This window comes from Ambystoma mexicanum, chromosome 12, assembly GCF_040938575.1.
Source record: "Ambystoma mexicanum isolate Mex_15411 chromosome 12, UKY_AmexF1_1, whole genome shotgun sequence".
NCBI classification, from domain to species: Eukaryota; Metazoa; Chordata; class Amphibia; order Caudata; family Ambystomatidae; genus Ambystoma; species Ambystoma mexicanum.
The window spans coordinates 896166131-896191490 of NC_090936.1; the positions used below are offsets into that span (position 1 = coordinate 896166131).

General features: G+C 46.6%; 1 protein-coding gene across 3 annotated transcripts in view; it reads left to right on the plus strand.

The window, feature by feature from the left end:
* TBC1D15 (TBC1 domain family member 15) overlaps window positions 1–25360 on the plus strand; it is a 1818951-nt gene that overhangs the window by 372464 nt on the left and 1421127 nt on the right. For all 3 annotated transcript variants that reach the window (XM_069629387.1, XM_069629388.1, XM_069629389.1), the window contains exons 3-4: window positions 14390–14464; window positions 16704–16842. In XM_069629387.1, coding sequence (XP_069485488.1) covers window positions 14390–14464; window positions 16704–16842 — 214 coding nt within the window. The remainder of the gene's footprint in view (window positions 1–14389; window positions 14465–16703; window positions 16843–25360) is intronic.

Sequence of the window (25360 nt, forward strand, 5' to 3'; positions counted from 1 at the left end):
GCCCTGATGAGGAAACCCCGGCCGGGGGCCCCGCCAAGACCGATCATCGCGAGGATCCTGAATTACAGAGATAGAAAAAATATCCTCGAATACTTTCGTAAGGGCGGCACGATAGAGAGAGCATCCACCAACATCACAGCATATCCAGACTACACGATGCTGGTACAGAGGCAGAGGTACAGCTACGTAGCCGTCAAAAGGAGGCTGAGGGCAGCAGGAATCGGATATATGCTTCTGTACCCGGCACGATTGAAAGTGCTACATAAGAACAAAGCGCTATTTTTCGATACCCCTGAGGATGTGGTCGCATGGCTGGACCTGCAGGGCTGCCCGGAACAAGAAGCGGATCGGCATCGGCAGGATCATACCAAATGAAGATTCAGTAAGAAGAAGGACCCTGATTGTATGGAGAAGCTGTGACTAACTGAACTTTGTACACAATCTGAGCCTGGTGCTCGATTCGGACTGGAATATAGTGAGTGTAACTGTAATCGGTAACGGTTTGGCAATTGAATGTGTAATGTTTTTTGAAAGGAGCAACAGAACGCGGACGACCTACCCCAATAGACTATTAGTTTCAGCGGCCATTAGGGCGGCTTTATCCTACTGAGCCCTGAGTAGAAGCTTGCGCTCGGCAGGACTAGATGTGGGGGTGCCTGAGATCCAGGTATTGGGGAGGGTATTGTTGGGGGAGGGGTGGGTGGGCAGAAAGTTGGGGGATGGGGAGTTGAGTGTGTGTGTGTGGTTATGGGGAGTTTGAGTTTTGTTTCGAGCCTATTTGGGAGAATCAGTTTGTGGTACTTGCGGTGCATGAAGGGACGTAACTGATGGAGGATCGGGTGGGTGCTTATTAACGACCTATGGGGGACCTCAGGATAATAACGTGGAACGTCAGGGGCCTTAACAGCTACCTGAAAAGAAACAAGATCATGATGTATCTGAAAAGGCAGAAAATAGACATTGCATTACTACAAGAAACGTGCTTGACGCAGGAGAAGTTGGACCTAGTTAAGAGAAAGTGGAAAGGGACCGTAGTGGGCTCGCCATACTCTTCATATGCCCGGGGGGTGCCAATCTGGGTGGCACCGCATGTCCCGTTCAAATTGACACAAGAGGTGGTTGAAATGGATGGAAGGATGGCTATACTGCGGGGGCTGGTGGAGAGCAGGGAGGTATGCATAGTAAACACGTATGCCCCCAACCAGAACACAGCAGCATATTTCAGAGCCCTGTGTACCAATCTTAGTGTGTGTATGGGGAGCGCGGTGATCTGGGGCGGGGACTTCAATTGTGTGTTGGATCCGGTGGTGGACAGGTCAGATGACAGGGTGGGTAGGCCTAGCCCAGCGGCGAGAGCGCTGCGGACGCTGCTAACAGATTTTGGTTTTACAGATGCGTGGAGGATGAAACATCCCACTGAGAAGCAATACTCACACTATTAAGCCCCCCACCAACTGCATACTAGGCTCGATTACGTCTTTGTCACAGCAGATGTGATGTCCGAGATTACTCAAACCGAATACAAAGCCAGGGTCCTCTCGGATCATTCGCCCCTGATCCTCGGATGGCAATATTGCCCCCCGAGGGCGAAAATCCCTACATGGCGCCTCCGAGCGGAGGCGCTCAAAGATCCAATCTTTAGAGAAGATATAAGAGAGGAGATTACTAACTTTTTTGTGGAAAATACTGGAAGTGTTGACTCTGCGGGCATACTATGGGAAGCTTTTAAGGTGGTGATGCGGGGGGCGGCCATTGCTAAGTCAAGAGGGTTACAGGGTGGGGTCTTGGCTGACCTACAGAGGGCGGAAACTGAGCTAGAAACAACGCTAAAGAGCGAAGATGTAGACACGGAGCTGGTACTCCAACTACAGCAACAATGTGCAGGGCACTGGGAAAGACTCTGCAATCTTAATTATAAGAAATATGTTGAGAGGCAGCACGCGGGGGGAGACAAGACAGGCCGCCTTTTGGCCTGGCTATACAAAAGCGATACCCCTAAGCCTCCGATCAGGCCTATTATTAGCGAGGACGGAGAAGAGGTGGCCAGGCAAGAGGGGGTTAACAAAGAATTTGTGGAATATTAGAGTGCTGTATGGAGATGATGAGATAGGCGACCAGCGCACGATAACCGAAACGTTAGAAGACATAGGGCTGCCCAAGATAAGCGACGAAGAGAGGGAGGAGTTAGATGAGCCAATCACGTTGGAGGAATTAGAAGAGGTAGTAAAGCAGCTGCCCACTTGTAAGGCCCCAGGGGCAGATGGGTTCCCCAGCGAATTTTATAAAGTATACAAGGAGGAAATCCTCCCCCCAATGCTGGACATGTTGAATAAAGCGTTTGAGATAGGACGGTTGCCTGAGTCACTTAGAGAGGCGATTATAATACCGCTGCCCAAGCCCAATAAACCGGAGCACAGATGTGGTTCCTACAGGCCCCTGTCGATGCTCAATCAAAACAGCAAGATTCTCACAGCTGTCCTTGCTAATCGATTGCGGAAAGTTATTGGCAGACTCATACATCCTGATCAGACGGGTTATGTCCCGAGCAGGAACAGTACACACAACCATAGGCGACTTCATCGGATGGTCGAATGGGGTGTTAAGAATGAGGGTGAGATGGCAATAGTGTCTCTAGATGCAGTCAAGCCTTTTGACTCGGTCAAGTGGTCATGGCTATTGGCTGCTTTGGAAGGGTATGGAATGGGGCCGTGCTATATCAGGTGGGCCAAGATGTTGTATAGTGAGCCGCTTGCCAGGGTCCGTACTGGAGCGGTGATATCCGAAAGATGGCAACGTGGGAGAGGCACCAGACAAGGGTGCCCCTGGACCCCGATGCTTTACATCTTGGCCCTGGAGCCTTTGGCAATATGCCTTAGGGCACAGTATGAGACGATTGGCATTGAGGTGGGAGTGGAACGACACTTGATATCCTTGTACGCAGACGATTTGTTGCTGTGCTTGCAATACCCAGAAGAAAATCTCTTATACATACTTGAAGTGATGGAAAGGTATGCAGAGTTGTCGGGCATCTCGGTGAACCCCCAAAAGTCTGTCATATTCCCATTAGGTAGCTATAAGGGGATCCCTGCAGAAGGACTACCGGTGCTACAGGTACCGTGGGCAACTAGCTCTTTTCGCTATTTGGGCATAGATATATATCACACGGCGCAAGATGAACACAGACACAATACGGAAGTAGCCGTCGAGAAAATCAGAAACAGCATGCAGTTCTGAGCAATATTGCCCTTGGCGATGATGGGGCGGGGGGCTGTGCTCAAGATGGTAGTTCTGCCCAGGCTTTTTCATTACTTTAGTAATATCCCATACATAATACCCAATAAGTTTTTTTAGTAAATTGAACAGCATGTGTAGGGATTTCTTGTGGCACGGTACCCGAAATAGGGTGGCGTTCTGGAAACTGCAGAACTTTTATGAAAAAGGAGGTATTAGACTGCCCCATTTTGAGGTTTATTATTTGGCGGGACAGTTGCAATATGTGGGTAAGTGGCTTTCTGATGAAGTGACCCCTGAGCACAGGGTGCTTGGGCAGGACTGTGCCCCGTTTTATTTGAAAGAAATGATCTGGCTGTCCGAAACTGAAATGAGGGGGCGCCCTGCGATGTTGAAGCTTGGGCGGAAAATTTGGCGTAGGGCTTGTTGCCTAATGGAGGTCCCATACCCGTGCCTCTCGCAGGTACCGTTGGTTGCTTTGACAGAAGGGGATGATCAGCTAAAGGCGATTGTTAGGACCTACTGGGAATCGGTGGGGCTGGCAACGCTAGGCGATGTTTGGCAGGAGGGATCCATTAAGGAGTTTACAGAACTCAACGAAGAGGCGGGGCTACACACGGGGCAATATGTCACATACATTAGATTGGTGCGAATGATTAGGAGCACCTGGCCAGAAACAGTTTTCATAGAAGAACCAGGTGCAGTTTTGGAAGCAATGTATGATATGTCTGAAGGGGGTCATGAGATCTCGAGACTGTACGAGATGGTGATGGCTAAGTTGGGTAAAGATTTGACGCACCTGAGACTGGACATAGAGATGGAAGTGGGGGCCCCGATGGAGGACGGGATGTGGGAGCGTGCCCTGGGTTACCACAAAAAAGTATCTAGAAATGCCAGATTAAAACAAATTCAGCTGTATGTAACGCATAGGGCATACATGACCCCCTTGAGGATATCTAAGTTCCGAAACGCTGGCATACAAGTGTGTCCTAAATGTAACCTGGAAAACGCTGACATGACACATATGTTTTGGTCGTGCCCGATTATTAGATGCTACTGGAGTGAAATAACGCTAATAACGGAATTGTTTGGAGTAATATCAAACCCAAAAGACTCCGAAGAGGACGAAACTCGGCCGCATGTGCCAAACACTGAAAGAGATGGACAAATAGGCTCACGGGGGGAGGGAGGGATAATGGGAGCAGTGACTACGATAACTTGATGTGTAATTGAACCATTATGATTATGCTGCTTGTTTGGTTTTCATTGTTTTGTTTGTATAAAATCAATAAAAGAAATTTAAAAAAAAAAAAAAAAGATTTGTGCATGCCCAGGAGAAAATATTTTTCCAAAAGCCATAGTGAACCCGACAGAGGAAGGCTGAGGTTCGTGAGGGGTCATTGCCCGGAAGAGGGGGACCCAGAGGTGAAGTCACCACCCAACGTACATGTGGAATAGAACTGTGAAAGCAGAGAGGAAAGCCTGCGAATGAGAGCCAGACTGAACCCTAAGGAGGGAGGCTGATATTCAAGGGTAATCTGCACCCGTCAGAGGGGGAGCCACAGCTGCAGAATCATCACCTCATGTGCAATCTGAAAGAACATTTTGTTTATTATTTGAATCTATCAGATCCTCAGAAGCAGGAGAGACAACCTCCGAAGATCCTGATATTGATCAGAACTGTTTGAGGGGTCTGCATCCGGAAGAGGCGGACCGAGGGGTGAAACCATTACCCAACATACATTTGGAACAGAACTTCTTTTGTTTGTTATTTTTTTGGAAACCATCAAATCCTTGGACGAGAAACTTTATGTAGAAAAGAGACTTAACACTGAAGGTCCTGATACGTCAATCGGACCTGCTGCCTCGTACTGGGAAAACTAGAGGGTGTGCTGTGCCCAAGAGTCCATCCTTGCCCCGTGCTCAAAACGTGGGGAAGGGAGAACTCTGGCTAACACGTCCTGACTTATCATTTGTAAACACTTCTTTATTTCCTGTGAATCCATACCCGCACTCTTTTTTTTGTTTTGTTTTTGTATTTAGCTTAAGGATTGGCAATAGGTTTTTCTTAGCATAGGCCCTTTTATTTGACATGACGCCACTCGGACTGCCTTACTATTATTTGATGGTCGTAACTTGCTCCCATCTTAGATTTAGGTTTAGATTAGGCGTTTTTCCAACCTACCTCTACAGTTTAATAAACACACTTGAACTGTAATCACTTGTCTGTCTAGTCTTGATACCATGCCTTCCTTACAATACTGTGTTTCACCCAAGGGTTCCTTAACCCCACTCCCCAAGTCTCCTTCACCCAGGTGATCCTTCCTCGCATATCAAACCTCAAGGTCAGGATCTGAAAGCGACGGCCTTTCCATGGCCACCTGGGAGGAGGATATATTTAGGAAAGCATTGAGGACGCCCTCAGATTCCTCCCACTGTGCAATGTTAAAGGATGTAACTCCGACTTCTTTTGGGAAACACAATTGGGGACACACGACCTTCCTTTGTTGTAGTTTCCACTCTGGGTTACTTGTAATTGGTATAACGTCAATGTTAGGTATTCGGGAATGGTCTAGCAAGCGTTACTTCCTTTGAATTAAGGATACACAACCACTCAGTCAGTCAGAAAATAGTTCAACAATGGTTTTAATTGCCTTGTGCTTCTCACACAAGTGTTAAAGCTTTTGGAATGAGTGCAAGTGCTACAATTCCATTGTAAACCAAACCTCAAATATGTCGAACAACTTTTACTCCCTTTAAACAGTATGCGAGTTACTAAGGAGCTGGCTACAGTTACCTGCAAGGCTTACAATGTGTACCTGAATGCCATGCTTCACTCTCAGGCTTCAGGGACACCTCAATTGCGGGTTGCTCTGCCTCCCTAACTTCCTTGAGCACTGCTACTACTTCTGGGTCACTTTGGATCCCCAAACCCTTCCCCAACACGTGTCTTCGGTCTGGTCACTTCAATTGGGAGTTCCTTTTCCTCCTGAGACCCTCAGCTTGCCTTCTGCTTCTGGCCTTGGTCTCTTGCACAGTCTCGGCTCTGCAATCACAGCAACTCGGCTCACATGGGGAAAACTCAGCATCCAACACATCTGCCGCTGCACAGCCTCTGCAATTCAGGTTTTGGGAGAACACGACCCTCTCAGAACTTGCAGGTGAAATATACTGGTTCTGGCGTCCCTTCTGTGCTCCCACTTCCTCATGACTTGCCAGCCTCGTGCTTCTCCTCTGCTGCTACTACTACTGCCAGCCTTCCAACTCTCGTTCCAGCTCCTTCTACTCCTGCTTTCCTGCTGGGGCCTATTATGCCTCACAGGTTTGGCAATAAGCTTTAGGTGCAGGCTGTTAGCCTTAATTGCCTGACTAATAAGGGCTACTGGGCATAATTGCTTGACTACATCTACATGCCCCTTCAACCCTCTTCCTCGTCTCAGTACCTCTGGGATTCTGGGAAATGTAGTCCTTTTCAACAAAGCTAGGTTTTTCTGCTTCTGAATTACTTGTAATGGTAGATTTAATTACCTTAAGGTTTTTAACAAAGGGTTTGTGCAATTTAGCTTTTCCAGAGGAAGCTGGTTTAGAGAAGACAACATCTCCATAATCATTTGCATTGCACCCTTAGGATTGAGGAGCGTGTTTAGTTTGGGATGCCAAATGGAATTTTCTTTTGGTATAGTGTGCTTTGATTGTATAACCTTAAAGTTCACAACCTTAGATTTTATATGAGGTTGAGAGATAGTAAAATGGCAATAGGCCATAACCTCTTTCGGTACATTGGGAAAAATACATTGGGAAAAATCTTCCTGTCAGAGGAAAAATACAGTGTCTCATCCCATGGGATCGTCTCACTACCATGGGCCCTGTCTCCCCCTAGATGATTCTCCTGCAGTACACAACCCCCAGGGTTGGAATCAGGAACCGTCTGCCTTCCCCTGGCCACCTGGGAGTAGATTTTAGGTAGGGGTTCAGTAAGGGATCCATCGGATTCTTCACAATTCAATTGTAATATGTCCCTTGCTCTATCTGGATACCGTCGAGCTCTATATTTCTATTGGGGTCCTTTTTGCCTGGAGACTATATGAAAATAGTCTTGGTTTTATATTTGTTGATTTTAAAGCCCTTATTTATTGTATAACTTGTTAAAAGCATTCACCTGTCTTCTGAGTCATGCTATGGTCAAGGATATTAAAATGGCATCATCCGGGGGCGTGGCTCGGACCTGTCACGAGCAGCATGTCTTCTTAGGAGCTCCTGCCTGGCCCATAGCGCCGTATGTAATAACGCCGTTTCCAGCCCCCGATTTCCGCCGCAAATGAGACACAGCGCGGCAGAAGCCTCGCTGCAGTTAACTAGCGAGTTGGACCCGGGCTGGGTTCCGAATACCCGAGTTCGAGGCCATTTTTGGGTCCAGAGACCGTCCAGCGGCAAAATGGCGGCCGGGTCCCCAGCCTACATGAAGATGCGATGAGGGGGAGGTGCTGGCGTATGGAAACAACCAACAAAAGCCGCCGAGTGAGCTGAGCGCGTCATCTCGCACTGCCTTAAAGAAATGAGCTGTTGGCCTGAAGATCAAAAGCAGGTCCTGGAAAGATCACACATTGCCCAGGATTACGTCGTTGGGGAGACCCAGAGGAGTCTGGCGCCGGAGCGTTGGGGGAACCCCCGACGGATAGCGCTCGGTGGTGGCGCGGCTGTGAGGAGGCTCCAAAGCACATCATCCATCCCAGCTCCAATGCCACTCAACACCCCTCTGTTGCTGAGGCAGAGTTCTGTGGACTGTGTTCTAGCCGCGTACAGCACGCCCGTCTAGGGCTCCACTCGCACCTGGCTGGGCGGCCAGGGGCCCGGGCGGGCGGTTTTGCTGCAGCGTGTGGTGGACCTGAATCTGAGAGGCCGGCCATAGAGGCGGTAGGGCTCCCGAGCCGAGAGTCAGCGCTGCCGTGCTCTCTCAGGAGCAAATAATGGGGGGGGGGCTGGCCCGCATATGTAAATATCAGCGCTTCTGAGGCACCAGAGGCGTACAACACACCCAGCCGACCGCCACCGATCGGGAGTCAAGACAGGGTCGGCATCTCCGGATCGCTCCTGGCCATCAGAGAAGCGGCCGCGCAGACACCGCAGTCCTACTGCCACAGGGTGAGGAGTGGGTTTCGCTTCTCTTAACTGAATCTAACGGGGCTCCCAATCATCAGACACTTATGCTCCCACACCTAGGGGCCCCAAACCAGTGACTCTTTCCTGTGTGTTCACATCAGGGACTTTAATAATCAGCACCCTCAGCTAGCAGCATTTCACAGACTTCCCCAAGGGGGCTCAGACTATACTACCCGGCTCCCCCCCTCGCCACCCACCACCTGGACTTTGCAGGTACATCTGTTCTCGGCATCACCCGCCAAGCCGGACATGAAAATCCAAACTTAAAGGTGAAAAGCGGGAAGCAGTCAGAAATAGGAAATGTCTAGGAGCAGAAAGACACCCAAGCAAACGGACATTATGGCTTTAATGGCCGGTTCCTCCACCGAGCGGTCTGAAAAGGGGGAAGCGACGGAGGGCCTTTCCAGTGGTACCGCTTCGACTACCTCAGAAACGGCCCATATCCCACTACAAATGGTGACTAAAGCTGATCTGCAAGAGCTGCTCACAGCGCTGACGAAAGAAATTCAAAAAAGTACAGAAGAAGTAACGAAAAAAAATAAACTCCTTGGACAAAAGAGTAGTGGAGGTTGAAAGGTGGACAGCGGAACTCAAATCAGAGGTATGCGATCAACGATTTGAAGACGATCTCGGCAGAGACCGAATCAAAGCTCTAGAAGCAAGATGCGACCTCCTAGAGGCCAAACAAGAGGATGCAGAGAATCAGTCACGGAGAAATAACATTTGCCTTTGGGGAATTCCATCATCTATACCAGACGCGGAGCTACGAAGTTATGTCTCAGAGCTGCTTAGGTTCATTAGAACCCTGCCGGATGAAGCTCCTCTGGAATTGGACCGGGTCCACAGATCGGCTCCGAGATCAGCATCAAGGCAGTAGGATGTCGTTTTTCCTACTTGTTCATGTTAAGGGGGTTGGGGGGCGGGGAAGGGATCGTCGAAAGACGACAAGCATATGTCCTGGGTCTTGGACCCACATTTGCTCCGCCCAGTATTCAACATCACATCACGTATCAACAACAAAACCAATTAAATATCACCAACGTAACGAGGTAACCTTGGACTGGGAAGTTCAGAATCAACCAGCGGGTATGGGTCCAAACTTAGTTAAAGCAGGAATAGGAGGTAATGGCTAAAACAAGCGAAATAGTGATCCTATCGTGGTATGTCCAAGGTCTCAATTCGACAAGGAAGCGGAAATCAGTCGAACATAGGCTCGGGCAATTATCTGGAGACATTGTATTCCCCCAGGAAACTCATTTACTGCAAGAAGACGAATATCGAATAAGATTTAATAGGTACATAAAAGCGTACTTTGCCACTTCCGGCCAGAAGAAAAGAGGAGTGGCTATACATCTGAGTGACAGGATCCCTCTATCAAAAATCACAATAAAAAGAGATCCAGATGGGTGCTTCCTTCTACTCAAGGGACTATTTGAAGAGCTGCCCATCACCATCGCCTCAATCTATGGTCCAACACGGCCCAAGCCAATTTTATCACAGACCTTATCCCAACTATCGTAGCATTTCAAGAAGGTCACCTAATCATGGGCTGGGACTTCAACTCCATACCAAACCCCCAAGTGGATAAAACTCTGCCACCCACTAACTCGGACTTTGTACAAGCACTATCACTAGCCAAGCTTCTCAGGGAAACTGAATCTGTAGACACCTGAGGCTTTTCAATAGGACCTCAAGAGATTATACCCATTATTCCTGGGTTCATAAAGGCTTCTCGAGAATCAACCTCATATTGTTGTCAGGGGTCCTCTACCCATGCTTAAACAAAACGACAATCCACACCTGTATGATCTCGGATCACGCCCCAGTAACTGCAAATCTGGCAATATCAGGGCAATACCGCCCAATTCAGAAGCATTGGAGGTTGAATGATTCTCTTTTATTAGATGAATGTATCAAAATGGAAGTCGAGAACACATTATCCAACTATTTTAAGGAAAATACCAAGGAGACTTTGCCTATCAACATCGTCTGGGATGCGATGAAAGCAGTTGTCAGAGGCTCCCTGATCAGTGCAGGGGCTGAACAGCGTAGAGTCTCGAACATAGCTGCAGCCAAACTGGAGGAAAGAGTGAACCAATTAGAGGCCGAACTGAAGCAGCGAAACTCCAGAAAAGTAGGAGGAGAGCTGAGAAAGGCCAAAGCAGCGCTGGAAATGCATTGCACTGATCGGACTGCCAAATCCCTAGCTTTTACGAAACAGTTTTATTACATGAAAGGGAACAAAATGAACAAAGTGCTAGTGCAAAAACTGAAAAAAAATTGCAGCAGAAATAACATCCTAAAAATAGCCAGTGCGGATGGGAAAATCCTCTACGCGGAAACGGACAAAATCGAGGAACTGTCGAGACATCATGAAAGGGACACCAACAGTATTAGACAACCTGCCAGCGTATTTGCAATCAATACCCAGACAGAACACGACTCAGCTGGAGCACCTTGAATCACCCATCTCGGCGGAGGAAATAATTGAAGCCATCAAATCCCTTAAATCCACGGCTCCTGGCCCAGATGGATTATCCGCAACCTTTTATAAAACATACTCCAGAATCCTAGATCCCCAGTTGGTATCTCTGTTCAATTCCTTTCTGTTATCGGGATCTGTCACCGGCTCAATGGCGGAGTCGTTGACAGTTCTTCTACACAAACCCGGGAAAGCACCTGAACTGACCACCTCATATCCTCCGATTACGCTCATTAACAAAAATGGTAAGATCTTCGCTAAAGTGCTAGTGGGTAGGCTGGGAGCGGTCCTTCCAAGCTTGGTCGACAGCGACCAGACAGGGTTTATACCAGGGAGGGGGACCCACGATAATATTCGAAGAAAATTAGATATTATCGAAAGTGCCCCTAGGTCCAAGGATAGTATGGCAGTGATATCATTAGATGCTCATAAAGCCTTTGATCTGGTGGACGGGGGGTACCTTCGGGCAATTTTAGAACATCTCGGATTTGGTCCAAACTTTATCACATGGGTTATGGCCAATTACCAAACTCCCACGACACAACTAAGGGTCAATGGCATTAGATGCGAAGCAATAGATATATCACAGGGCACTAGACAGGGGTACCCACTTTCTCCCTTAATTTTCGCTTTATCCATGGAGCCTTTTGCAGCCAAAATCAGACAGAATATAAGAATTAGGGGGATCACGGTGGGAAACCGCAAATATAAAATAGCATTATATGCGGATGACGTATTAATAACAGCGTCAAATCTGGCATCATCCCTTGAGGCCTTATGGGAGGAGATTAATGAGTTTGGGGCTCTATCAGGGTTCAAAATTAACCTAGATAAATCGTCTGCCCTGGTGATTAATATTTCTAATCAGGAAAGAATCGCCCTTAGTCCTCTAATGCCAATTGCATGGGCAAAAGACGCACTCGAATACCTAGGGATATATATTACTAAAGACCCGTCCCACCTATATGCAGCTAACTTCCCACAATTTATTAAAGATTTAAAAAAAGATTTAAAGAGCTGGTCTTCCCAAGAAATGTCCTAGTTCGGGCGGATTACTGCCATAAAAATGAATCTGATCCCCAGGTGGTTATATTTCTGTACAGCATTACCGACCCGCATCCCGGGCCCAGTACTAGTAGATATGCAAAAGAATTTCCAAGAATTTGTTTGGGAGGGGGGAAAGCCTCACATCAGCAAGCGAATAATGATCCGGGGTAAGTCTCAGGGAGGGCTGGGAGTACCAGATATAGCTAGATATACCCTGGTGGCCCAGCTATCGCACGCATTCTCTTGGGTGCAAGAGGCTGATGCGCCGAAATTGACGCAGATCGAAGAAGCCTGGTGCCCGGGCAAGCCCTCGGATCTCCCACATCTGCCAGAAATGAAAGCGCAAACAAATAAAGGACCCCCATCCGCCACAACCACAATTGTCCGATGCTGGAAGGCAGCAGCTAGGAAATGGGATACCCGGGGCACTCTGGGCCCCCTAACTCCTGTCTGGAATAGCCCAGATTTTTCGCCGGGTTGCAACCCTAGCAGCTTTCAGTCTTTGAGGGAGGGAGGGCGGGCTACTTAAAATGGGCGACTTTCTGGAGGAGGGGGTTCTCCCATCACATTCGAAAGATGCAAAGAAAAATGTAGGGTAGATGAGCGGGAGAGATTCCACTATACCCAAATAGGGCACTGGCTGTCTCACAGAGCGGTTCGGGAGAGATGTGCCAGAGAGCTGACAGCTCTGGAAATCGCCCTCAAACTGCCAACAAAAAGAGGCAAAATCTGTACTCTGTACCGTCTTCTGGATAGGGTTGACCCCACGAAAAAAGAAAGGTATATGCTTGAATGGGAGAAGGATCTGGGCCAGGAAATAGAGGTGGAAGAATGGGCAAAAATCTGGACCAGATTGCACAAGAGCTCACAATGCATTACAAATAGGGAGGGAGGCTACAAGCTATGCTATAGATACATTGTGACCCCAGTCCAGCTCAATAGAGCCAACCCGAATATCCCTGACCGCTGCTGGCGTGGCTGCCCCACCCCTGGCTCCCTAATTCATATGGTATGGACCTGCCCGAAGGCGGAGGCATATTGGAGGGAGGTGATTAAGCACATTAGGGAAATTACTGTCCTAGCCATACCCAGGGATCCCGGAATCATTCTCTTGGGAGAAACTTGGGGGGGAAAGTACCCAATCTCAGGGCACATTTCCCATCCAAAATATCTGTAATTGGTTAAAGTGCAAATGTGGTGGGCCGCGGTCTCAATAGCATAGAGCTGTAACCCAGACCCTAATCAAAATATCGAATTTACAAAAGGTCACTGTGACACTGCACCTAACCAGTAAATTAGCGAAAAAGTTGTCATTAGAAATTAATAGTACTCTATAGGTTGGTTCAAAACATCTGTATCGAATATGCATCATCTATTAAACAAAACCATTACAGAAAATGAACTACGACATGAATTTCAATTTAACAGCAAATCATTACATAAGGTCACGAAAACACCCTTCTTGCTTACTTAACCTACAAACTGTTACCTACAAGCTGACACGTGTTTCGACCACAAGTCGTGTGTCCTTAATTCACTATGCCATTACACACATTAGTTCCTTGTGCACTATTTAGCATGCTGGATGAATACTAACCGGTTCAATGCATGTGATTCACTTTCTGTTATTCCATAACTATAATGCACGACAAGACGTGGGAGAACATAGAAACAGACAAAATACAAAAACAAGAAAGAATAGCACATAATTGTTAAAGGAACTGGAAATGTATATCATATACGCAACAGAGTAGAATGGATGTCATATTACTTGCAACAATAAATCTACTAACATGTACTTAAGATTGTACATCCTGTTATGTTTGTGTGACTGGTTATTTTCCCAACTTCGTGAGACCACCATAATTCTTGGACCAGTTGCACGTAAAGTTTAAAGAATTTGTTTTTTGAAAATATTTGTGCATAATTCCTATAGTTAATGTGGTAATTGTAGCCCCTACGAGTGTGACCATGCACATGCACTATATAAAGCAGGATTCCTCCTGGACTGGATGTAATTATATGATGCATTCCTTCACCCATGGATATCATTGGGACATGCTTGCTCCTTACCCTTGTTTCAATCCAATTACTTTGAGAGAGTTGTGAGTAAGGTGTGTGTCGAACAAACTTGAATTGTTCTAAGAAATGCATAAGTAAATATGATCATATTTATTTATATAAACTATTGCCTTTTAAGTTGGGCTGGTAATCATTATATTGTATTATTGTATTGCTATACCATTGGCTGTGTTATTGCAGAAACCATACACTTACCTATATATAATGTTTCGTTTGTCCTCAGTCAGAGTGTTCCACTTCTACTTATTGTGTAACCTGATGAGTTGCATGTCATTAAATGTATTGCAGACAGTACCCTTCACAAGAAAATGTGTCATTTGTCCCTTCAGTTAGAATTGTGCATAGTAAGCAAAGCAATTGTTGAATTCTTGTCTTTCTGTTTTGCAGGATGCAGATGTAATAGTTGAATGGAGACCATTAGAAGATAATTTTGATGCAAACAACATCCCCTGTGCTGGAAAGGTAGGTTACAAAAATACTTCTGATCACGTTACCCAAGCAGAGATTCTAGCTGTCTGGTCTGGTGTCTATGAAGGTTTCACAGAATTTATATCCTGGTAATTTCTGATTGAAGTACATGGAGCTTTGACAGCTAAGGCTACGAAGGAAGATTCTGATTGCCAGATCTTATAGGCTATTCTCTTTTGGTCGTCCCCTCTATCTCTGCTGTAACGAAATGCGGAAGGATCAAGTCAGTGGGCCTCAATACAAGTTTGCAGTGCAGAAAAGTGTGGTAAAATGAAAGTAATTACTTTTCTACCACTTTGTCACTTTACAGCACTGCCAAATCACAGGTTTGGAAATAAGTGATAGATTCACCAATGCCCTTTGGCAGGACAAAGAATGATAGGTAGTGGACATTTTTCTTCTGTGAAAGGGATGGTGAGCTAAAGAATCTGGTTGAGACTCAAACCCAGGATATAGGCCGACTGAGAGACACTTCTAGAACCCCCCCTTCCTTATGCAGATTCACCAATGGTGACATTTCCACCAATCTAAATCTGAAAATTCTCCAGTGCAATACTGTGGACTCCACAAAACGTTCTTAGTGACACTAGTGATCTGGCGGTAACAGTAACTGAGTTTGGCAGTATTTCTGTGAATGTACTATCGTAACAACCCCTAACTTGGAAAGAGGCCTAATGTACTCAGATTGTTACTTTCAGTTACCCGATCCCTGCCTTCCCGATCTGCATGGTGGAAAGGTGCCTTTCCTCTGGCCCTTTTGGAAGTAGTCCTCAGCATGCATTATAACAATGTTGTCCACTTAGTTGGTTTCTTATGTGCCTCTTCTTTCTTCCTGCTCTGTTACTCATTGTAGTTCCTCTGTCTTCTTGTCATTTTTGTTGTTTCTGCCGATTGACTGAGCAGAAGCTTCAGGCTGTGGATCAGAAAGGAAAAGTGTGTTTTGCGTGTGTGGTCTTGTTAGGGGCAAAGAGGGAAAAGACAAGGCATTTTATGTAGTAAGTATTCCCCAGCTGGTGAGCATGTAGTGGTGACTTGCTCGCCTATCAGAGGTTCTGTGTCGGCTGTGTGAAATGCCTCAGCTCTACTCATTGGAAGTGCCCTAACATCCCTTCTTCATGCAGAGGTTCTATTGCTAATGCTATCTCTACTTTCCGCGTCCCTCTTCACTCCCAGTAAACTAATCACACTCTTGGAAGGGTGTGAATTCCTTTGTTAGAGGACGGATTTCCTTGCAAGGTACTGTTTCACCTGTGATGCTAAAAGTCAAAGCACTTGCACAGTACAGAAAGGATCCATAAGAGCTCCGGTACCAAGAGGGTGTCTCTCTATGGAAAGCTTGTTAGAGTGTCTCTGAGGGAAAGAGACCAAGGGCCCCATTCTAACATTGCCGGTATCCTGGCGGCTCCAACGCCAGGACACTGGCAAATGTTACCATTTCCGACACCCGGTTCGGCGGCATTGCAACCGGATTACGGGTGCTGGAGTGACGGTGTAAATCCCCATTCATGGAGTCCCATAAAACTCCATGAGGGGATTTGCCAGGATTACTGGCACCTGCAGTACCGGTAATGTATTTTTAAGCCGGTAAGTTTTAGCTGGAGGTAACCCAGGTGCCCCACCGGCAAACCCATAGTCGACTGGTCCAGTAAAGTGCTGGTATCCATGAATACCAGAACTTTTTTACTGGACCGGTCGACTTGGAGTGAGGCCCCAAGTCTTTCCACCCAGTACTATTAGCAGTGGTAAAAATGTCTCATAGCGAGCCACTATTCAAGAATAAAACATTAGATGCTCTCTCAGTTCTCCACACCCTCCTTTCCTGCCACTCTCTGGTCGGCCTCCCTTGGCCCTCTTCCTGCTCCCACTGGTGAGGCTAAGAACCTCAGGGTCATTTTTGACTCCACACTCTCCTTCTCTCCTCACATCTCTGACGTCTCTAAGAAGTCAAACTATCAACTGCTCCTCCTCTGGGTCCAAGAATTTAGTGAGCCTGCAGGACATGTGCTCTGGGGAATCCCCCTTACACCATGTCTATCTAAAATTTGATTCATTGCCATCTCCAGAGCCCCTTGATGTTGGAACAGACAATATGATTTGTTCACACCATGTTAAATAAGTTTAAGAAACTACTACATACTGTATGTTTTTTAAACAGAATTGTTACTCTCTTACAAGTTTAGCACATTCTTTCCTGACGTTTTTTATGAATATTATTGTATTTTCTCTTTACTAGGATTCGAGTTCAGTTGTGGAGTGGATGCAGACGTCTAAAGAGCGAGCCATTCATAGCACAGAACATCAGAATAGTTATGAAGCGGAATGGGACATGGTCAACACAGTGTCCTTTAAAAAGAAGCATCATGCAAATGGAGGTGCATATGGAATTCTTTGTAACTAGAATAAAGATTTTTTATTTAAATATTTTATTTTGACCTATTTAGGTATTTTATTTAGACCAGAGATGGCAAACTAATTAACATGAACATGCAGGTGGAATCTATTTAGTTTTTGAATGTTTAATAGTTGCATGCCAGATAAACTGAAGCTTCTGAATTAGGAGTTTAAGACTGTGAACAAAAAAATATTGAAAGAGAATCCTTGCCAATGAAGTAAATACTAACCTGTTTCCCACATTACAAGGGGAAATGCAAGCAGCAGCACATTTTGCACACTTGGGAGTTAACTATAGCAAATAACCTGAAGATACCTTTGTTTGTGACCGAAAGGCATCAACGAGCGTGTAGAAACCTGAGCATTTTAAAACATTTTAATGTTAAAATGATGCAGATTATTCTGCCTCTAAAAGTGTGCTTTCATTCGTGCTCGATGCCAAAAACGATAGTGTCCCAATGTTCTATGCTGTGGTTATCCACTGGCATTCTACGGCAGCTGCCTGGCAGTGGCAACAGTGCAAGTGCAAAGGTCACATGTACATTCCTCAACACAGTTTAAAAAAAAAAAACATTTTTATTGATTTTATGTCCACAACCAATAAAAACCAAACTTACAGCGTTCATGACAATATTAATACACATCACTCTGTCTTGTCCACTGTGTTTCACCTCTTCCCACCCTCCCCTCAAGCCTACTTTCCTTCCTGTTCCGTTTCTTCATCATGTAGTAGGGTTTCTGTATCGATTAGTCCAGGTGGGTCCTGGTCACTAGCTCCACCATTTGTGGGCCCAAATGATTCTGCAATTAGTTTTTTCCAGGCCATAAAGGTTCCAGCTTCCTCCTCCGCCCCCCCCCAACATTACTCGCTTCCTGCCATACTGTCGTTTCCGCCTCTGCCCGTTTTTGTAGATCCTTCCCATTACTCGCTTCCTGCCATACTGTCGTTTTCGCCTCTCCTTCCACCACATTTCTATTCTTGGTCTGTGACATGCTTTCAATCTCATTGCAATTTTTCTCTTAGCTAGTGCATACACCAGGTCTTTCAATTTGCTCACATGCTTCAGCTTGCGTGGTCTAGGGAACCCTCCCAGTAGGCAAGCCCATGCTGTATCTATCTTTACTTTGATCCCTTTATCTTCCACCCTGTGTACTACTTCACCCCAAAAGCGTTCTATTTCTGGGCATGACCAGAACATGTGTACCATTCCAGCATTTTCTTCATTACATTTGGGGCATGCTTGTCGCCCTGCAGTTTTAAATTTAGCTATCCTTTGTGGCGTCATATATGCCTTATGGGTGATTATATAGCTGTATCTGCTTTAGCCTGGCATTCCTCAACACTTTTTTGTGATAAAGTTGAGCATGTTCCCACATCTCATCACTCATTGGGGTCCCCACTTCCTCGTCCCAATCTTGTCTAAGTTGTACCACTTCCCTTCCCACTTTGGTCATCACCAGCTCATATAGTCTAGATATTTCGTGGCCCCCTCTGCTATGTCGTTTATTGTGTCTATGGCGGTATCAGGTTCACTCGATAGTTTGTCTTCCGACCACGTCTCTTTTATCCGCTGCACCACCCTATGATATTTAATATACTGTCCTCCATGTACCCCTGTTTCTTCCACCAACCCCTCGAAATCCCTTATAATCCTTTCTTGCCATATGTCCCCAAAGTCGCTATCCCCACAGACTCCCAATGCCTTCTGATCGTTAATCTTAGTTGTGTTTCTTTCCCCGCCAAAGCTACCAGTGGCACCTGCAAGGAGCATGGGTAAGGGTCCTCCAGCATTTTACAAGCTCTTCGCCATATCTCCCACCCAAGTACCATCATCTTCGAGCGCCCCTCCATGTCCACCTTAGGTAACCACATCATCTCTTTAAGGAAGAATGGGGCACATTCTTTTTGGAACAACCTGGTCTCCGAGGTCGGCTCCTCAGAAAGCCATTTAGCTACATACTGAAGTTGGCTTGCTATATAATAATCTCATAATTTGGTAGTTTGATGCCTCCCTTCTCATATGAGTTTTGCAGTTTCCAAAGGGCCATCCTGTTCCTTGTCCCCTGCCAGAGGAATTCCCTGCATATACTGCTCAGCTTAGCAAAGAATCGCCTGGATATCAAGTATGGGATATTCACAAAGTAATGTAATAGTCTTGGTAGGACCACCATTTTAAGCATTGCCCCTCTGCCCATCATCGCCAAAGGGAGTTTCACCCAAAATCTCATACTATTTTCTATGTTCCGTACAGCCTTCTCAGTATTGTGCCGATGCTCTGCTTCTACTGTATGATATATATCTATTCCCATGTATCGAAATGTGTTGACCTTACATTCCTCAACAGTTGCTGGAACCCAACGATCCAAAAGGAGGGTGACTTGTTAACCGTAAGCACCTCTGATTCGAAATAATAATTGTGTGCTCCTAGACTACCTGGTAGCAGTTAATAAATAAATATATTAACTTGCCTGGTTTGACATGGTGGCTTCTGTGATCCCATAGTTACACATCCACAAGCTATTGATTTCATGTTAGTATTAGCTTGGTACAATAACTCATTTATGGCTTTGCCTGGTTTGTGTTCAGTTTGTCTGGGTGTCTCCCGCAAGGCAACAATGTTGGATCCACCCAGGAAACTCTTCAATCTTCCTGCGAATGCTTTTAAGCTTTTTGTGAGCACACACACTCTCCTTGGGGGCGGGTTAGCTGAAAACCAGAGCTTTAAGAGAACCTTGTAATTACAAAGGCCACCTGTCACCAGGGTGCCGATTCCTTGACTCCTTTTGGTGTAGGCAGGCAGAGGATGGGGGACGAGTTAGAGTAATAATAATTTAGCATTTATATAGCGCTATGAACCCTCAGGTATTTGAGCGCTGCTTATTATTACCCACGGTGTGTGGTGCTCATTTATCGACCTCGGAAGGATGAAAGGCTGGTTTGGCCCTGCCGGGATTTGAACCTGCGTTAGCAAGCTCTGCACAGATTTCAAAGCAAGCGATCTCTCGCTGTGCCACTTGACCGGCTAGTAGCCTAGGAGACCGCTTTTGTCCACAGAAGGCCTAGCCATGTTGGATTTTGCTAGGTCTCCCAAACGTGTTATCCCCTCCCCACTTGCTGCAGATGAAGCACCCCGGGTATGACATCATGAGGCAAAGGACACTTGTTAAAACGGTATCACATGAAAATACTGTATATGAAAAACCGAATGGTTGAAATTATCAGATTTCGGCTGTACCAAAATTACATACAGCCGAAAATGCGAACATTTTGTTTTCATTCTAACAAGCTAGGGAAGCAGGGGTTGCAGGGGTGTCCCCCGCACCCTTGTTTGCTATAATGGAATCAGGGGTGGTGGGGGTGTCCCAGGCATCCAATACAGTTTTGGAGAAGAAAAAAAGAAGAAAAGGACCCCACAGCACCGGTTCCCACCCACGGAAGTGAAGGGAACTGGAGCTGCAGGGACTCTGCGGCACTCAACGAAGTGTGCCGCCAAAAGGTAAGTAAAGGGGTCGGGGAGCAGGGTGTAGAAAGGCCATGTAGAAGTGGGGTGTTATTTTAAATACAGAACATCTTCGTTCTGTTCGTATTCGAAATAATCACGTACATCATGTTAAAACAGCCGGGAGTGACCCCAGACTGGCTTGGTGTTGGTCAATCAGCTGCGGATCTTTACCTATGTAGGAGGGATCTCGCTTTGGAGTCCTTGTTGGACACTGCTTGAAGGATTCCCTGGAATTTGATTGGGAGTAGAGCCTACTTCAAAGTCCCCTGCCAGAGAGGGGAAGACCAGAAGCTTCAAGGAAGAGGAAAGCTCTTCTCTCTTACCATATGAAGGGCCAATTTAGGAGGAAAATTTGCTGGAGATGGCCTGCTACAACTGAGTCACTGGTAATGATAATGATGTGTTATTTATATTACACCTTTATCCAAGGGTACCCAGGAATCCTGCTCACTGGAGGTGACGGAACCCTGCAAGATCTCTCTATAGCCCTTCCTGGTTGGGAGAGCAGAAGGAAGGACTCCCCTTACACCCAAGAACCTACACTGGATCTCCCAACACCCAAAGAACCAAGGCAGTGACCCATGGCTCTTCTTGCATCTCTGAACTACCTCGATATTGGTATGGGCACCTTAAATGCCATCCAAGCTGCTGAGTTCAAGAACCACCAGAGTTCTCTTGGATTTGGACCCACAACTGCCTGTTGCATTTCTGTGCTTTGTTCAATGCTGAATTTCTGCTGTCTTTGCATCTGAGACCTGCTTAGTTTACTAGCATCCCCACCTCGACATTGTCTGTCTAGCTACGAGGCTCTTCAAACACTGAGCTGTCGATGTTGCAGTACACCAACATAGGTAAGCCAGTCGAACCTGCTCAGGGCAAAGGCATGTCTCTACTTCTCTTCACCCAAGGCTGCCAAGTATTCCAGTGCCACTAACTCGACATCGCCTGCTGTTAACCATCATCTCTCACCGCAAGCCATCGCCGTAATGCAACACATTGTTGGACCCTCTTGATACCGCTCCCTGACTCAATGTGTGTTTGGCACCAATAGCGGCCAGACTTCCAGTGTGACGCTGAAAAGCCTTTAAGTCTAGAAAGAAAGATATTTGAAATTACACTTTCCCTCTGGTGTTCCTTAAAAGAACCCTAGTGATGTGTACGCCCAGTGCTCTACCTTTTGAAAGATGTTTTCAATAACTGAAATTTTACAGCTGCAAATCATTGATTGAGGACTGGTGTCTGAACTAAAGGGGCTCTCTGGGTTTGTAAAGTCTGCTTTCGAATGGATTGTGTTCTCCCCCCTATGCCTTATTTTGATATTCATTTCCAGCTGGCTGGCCTCGTAAACTTTTTCAGTAGAGGGCGCTGCGCGTCGATGTCCCTTGAGTCGATGTCCCTCGGAGGCCTCCGTATCGGCAGTGTCATAGGTATAAATAGTCATGCGCAGCGTCTGTTGCTCAGTTCTTTTTTTCCGCGCTTCGTAAGCCTCAGAGACGTAACGCTCGGTTCCTCAGTGGATCAAAAACATCGACATTTTGTCAAGAAAATGCATCGAAACTTCGATCCACGATGGCATCTTCGTCAACTCCATCGACGCCCGATCCGGCTTTAAAAAATGCCGGCATTGTGGTAAAAAGACCTTCAGCGAAGTAACTCGTACTTCTTGAACTCCATATCCCGAAATTGTGATTAAAGCTGGGGTGATGGGGGTAACGGGAGGGGTTGGGGGGAGAAAATTGAAAACATTCGAAGGCCAAGAGTCTCTCATTGAACTGAAAGCCATGAACATAAGAGTGGTTCTGAACATTAACAATAATATATGGAAATGTACTGATTTGTTGAACCTGTATGCTTTCGACCCAAAAAGAAATTGTTAAAAATAAAAAGATGCTGTTGACTGATCCCCACAGGATCGGTCTATGGTGCCTGGACCCAGAGCACCTGCGTTCAGAGTGTGAAGAATGTCTTTCTATGACGGCAGAAGCCTTAGAGGGAGTGTAGGGGGAAGCTGGAGAAAGGTAAGACTGTTAAATCTGTGACACCCTCAAAATTGACCTTGACGAGTCGAGACCGTCGTCTCCTCGTCGAAAAAGAAAGCATTCCCGTTCGAGATATAGAAGCGGATCACACCACTCATCCGCTTCGAGACACAATAAGAAGAGGTGCCATAGATTGCCCTCATCTTTGTCCTCCAGTTCCCCAAAAAATGTGCTTGTCCCCCAAAATACAGTTCCCCGGCTCAGTGGGAAGATTTTCCTTTGAAAATGTTAAGGGTCTTCAAGAACGTGGCCTTGACCCCCTCAGAGATACCTAGGGGCAATACCCTGGGTAGAAAAACCTGATAAACATAAAAGCTGTGAGTCGTCGACTTCGGCAAAATATACTCCTCGAGAGCATCATGAACCCTCCAGTTAAGAAAAGGCCTCTTCTCCGCATAAGGCGTTGACCTTACCTCTGAAGTCTAAATCTGCATCCTCAAAGCCATGGACGACTTCGCTGAAGGAAAAATTACCGCCACCTCGTGCCCCTTCCACGCCATCCGCTCACGAGGCATCAGAGTCTCCTTCGAGAACATCGAGACCGGTGTCGACCCCATCAGCGACATCGAAGAAGGTCCCAAATTCCTCGACAACAGCGAGGCCAATCTCGAGTACATGGATGCCTTTCACGATTACGTCGAGACCTACAACGTCTACCTCGACGATTTTTAATCTTTCTCGGCCAGTGATGACTAATATAGCTCCATCAACACTTGAGATGGGCTTCACATCCCTTCCACGGTCTGATTATTTCAGGGCTTTATCTTCCATATAAGAAGACGGGGAAGACTCAGATGCAGAAAGGCCTTTTGGTCTTCAATCTACAAGACCTCCTCTGCCAGAGGAATTGGTACCAGAAGAGGTCAGGCTAAATGATTTACAAGAGTCCCTACATGATGTCTGTGGTATTGATACCTCTCCAGAGGTAGACTTTAGTAAACCGGAGCCTGGTGATTATGCTGAATGAAGTTATAGGTTACTTATGAACAGGGTAATAGAATCTATGGGGTGGAACAGACCCACCCCCTCTTTTGACCAAGATGACCTAATGGACATTTTAGATAAGGAACCTCAAGAGGACCCTATAGTTCCCTTCCATACATCATTGCAGAAAAAAGTAGCCACAAATTGGGAGACTCCAGAAGTAATTCCTGCAGTCAGTAAGAAAAACTCTGCGAAATATAGGACATAAACTACAGATCGTCCTTATTTATCTAAGCACCCGACTCCAGAGGGTCTAGTAGTCCAAGCTGCTACTTCAACAGGCAAACAATCCGCATACCCCACAATTCCACACGATCGCGACGACAAGAAATTTGACGCCATGACCAAGAAGGTTTTCTCGGCATGTAGCATGGCTCTTAAGTCTGCTAACGCCACTTGCACGCTGGCAAGGTTCAGCCACACCCTTTGGGAGTGTGCTTCGATGGTGGCTGACCACCTTCCCGAGGGAGAGGGGAGAGACGGGTTCTTGAGCATTATCAAGGACGGAACAATGCAATGTGTGAATCCCTTCAAACTGGTCTTGACTCTGTGGACAGCATCTGCAGAGCCATGGCGGCTAGTACCACAATCCGCAGATTTGCGTGGTTGCGGAAATCTGGCTTTGCACCTGATGTGCAATACAGACTTCTGAATATGCCCTTTGACGGCACCTGTCTATTTGGTAAAAAAGCTGATGACAGTTTGGAGGAGTTGCAAACTTCCAAAGCGGTGGCCAAATCCCCTGGGGCTGCAATTTGACAAACTCCAAACCTTCCCACAGGTACGCCCTGGGGGGGTAGGTCCTTTCGCTTTTACTCCAGTTTCAGCAAAGGTAAAGGACAGCCAGCTCAACGGGGCCAGAAACGATTTACCCGTGGTGGACGGGTCAAAGGTACCAAGTCCGCATCCGCAGGTGCTGCCATGCCTTCAGCATCTGCATCAGCTACTCCAAAACCCCTCTGAGGTCTCACCACTCAAAACGCCAGTAGGAGGCAGGTTAACTCAACATCTGACAGAATGGCAGGGTATTATTTCTGATGCTTGGGCATTAGAAACAATTCCCCAAGGTTACTGCCTGCCTTTTCTACACAGCCCTCAGAGTTATCCATCGGGGAACAATCCTTTGATGTTTCCACACCCGCTCCTTATGCAGGAGATTTCGGACCTGCTAGAGAAAGATGCTATAGAACTGGTACCTGCAGCAGAGAGGAACAAGGGTTGGTACTCCCCATATTTCCCAATTCCGAAAAAGGATGGAGGAATGAGACCCATCTTGGACTTAGGAGAATTGAACAAATTCCTCAGGAAAGACAAGTTCAAGATGGTAACCCTTTCTCGGATCCTTCAGGCCCTTCAACTTCCGGATTGGTTGGTATCTCTGGACCTTCAGGATGCTTACTTTTATGTGCCAATCCATCTCAAGCACGGAAGGTACGTGAGGTTTACCATTGTCAGCTCTCACTATCTATTTCGGGTTCTGCCATTTGGGGTAACCTCCGCCCGAGGGTTTTCACCAAGCTAATGGCGGTTGTAGCAACAAGTCTCAGGGGGGGAGGGATTCATATCTACCCCTACCCGAACGACTGGTTGATCAGAGCAGTGTCTGGAAACAAGCTCGAGATCATCTGGACTATGTTTGCCACTTCCTCAACAAGCTGGGATTCTCCCTCAACTTCAAGAAGTCCCACATGATACCATCACAGAAACTCCAATTTATTTGAGCAGTCCTGAACAAATCCCTGGGAAAATCCTTGCCACCAAAGGTGAGGGCTCAAGATATTCTACAGACGGTGACCAGATTTCAAAATGCCCAGTATCTGCCAGCCTTTGACTTTTTGAGGTTGCTCGGCCTCATGGCATCCGGCTAGTGCCAGAGGCCCGCCTTAGAATGAGGTCTGTCCAGTGTGCTCTAAGGACCCAATGGTCACAATTCACAGAAAAGATGTCAGATCTCCTACAAATCCCGAACAGAG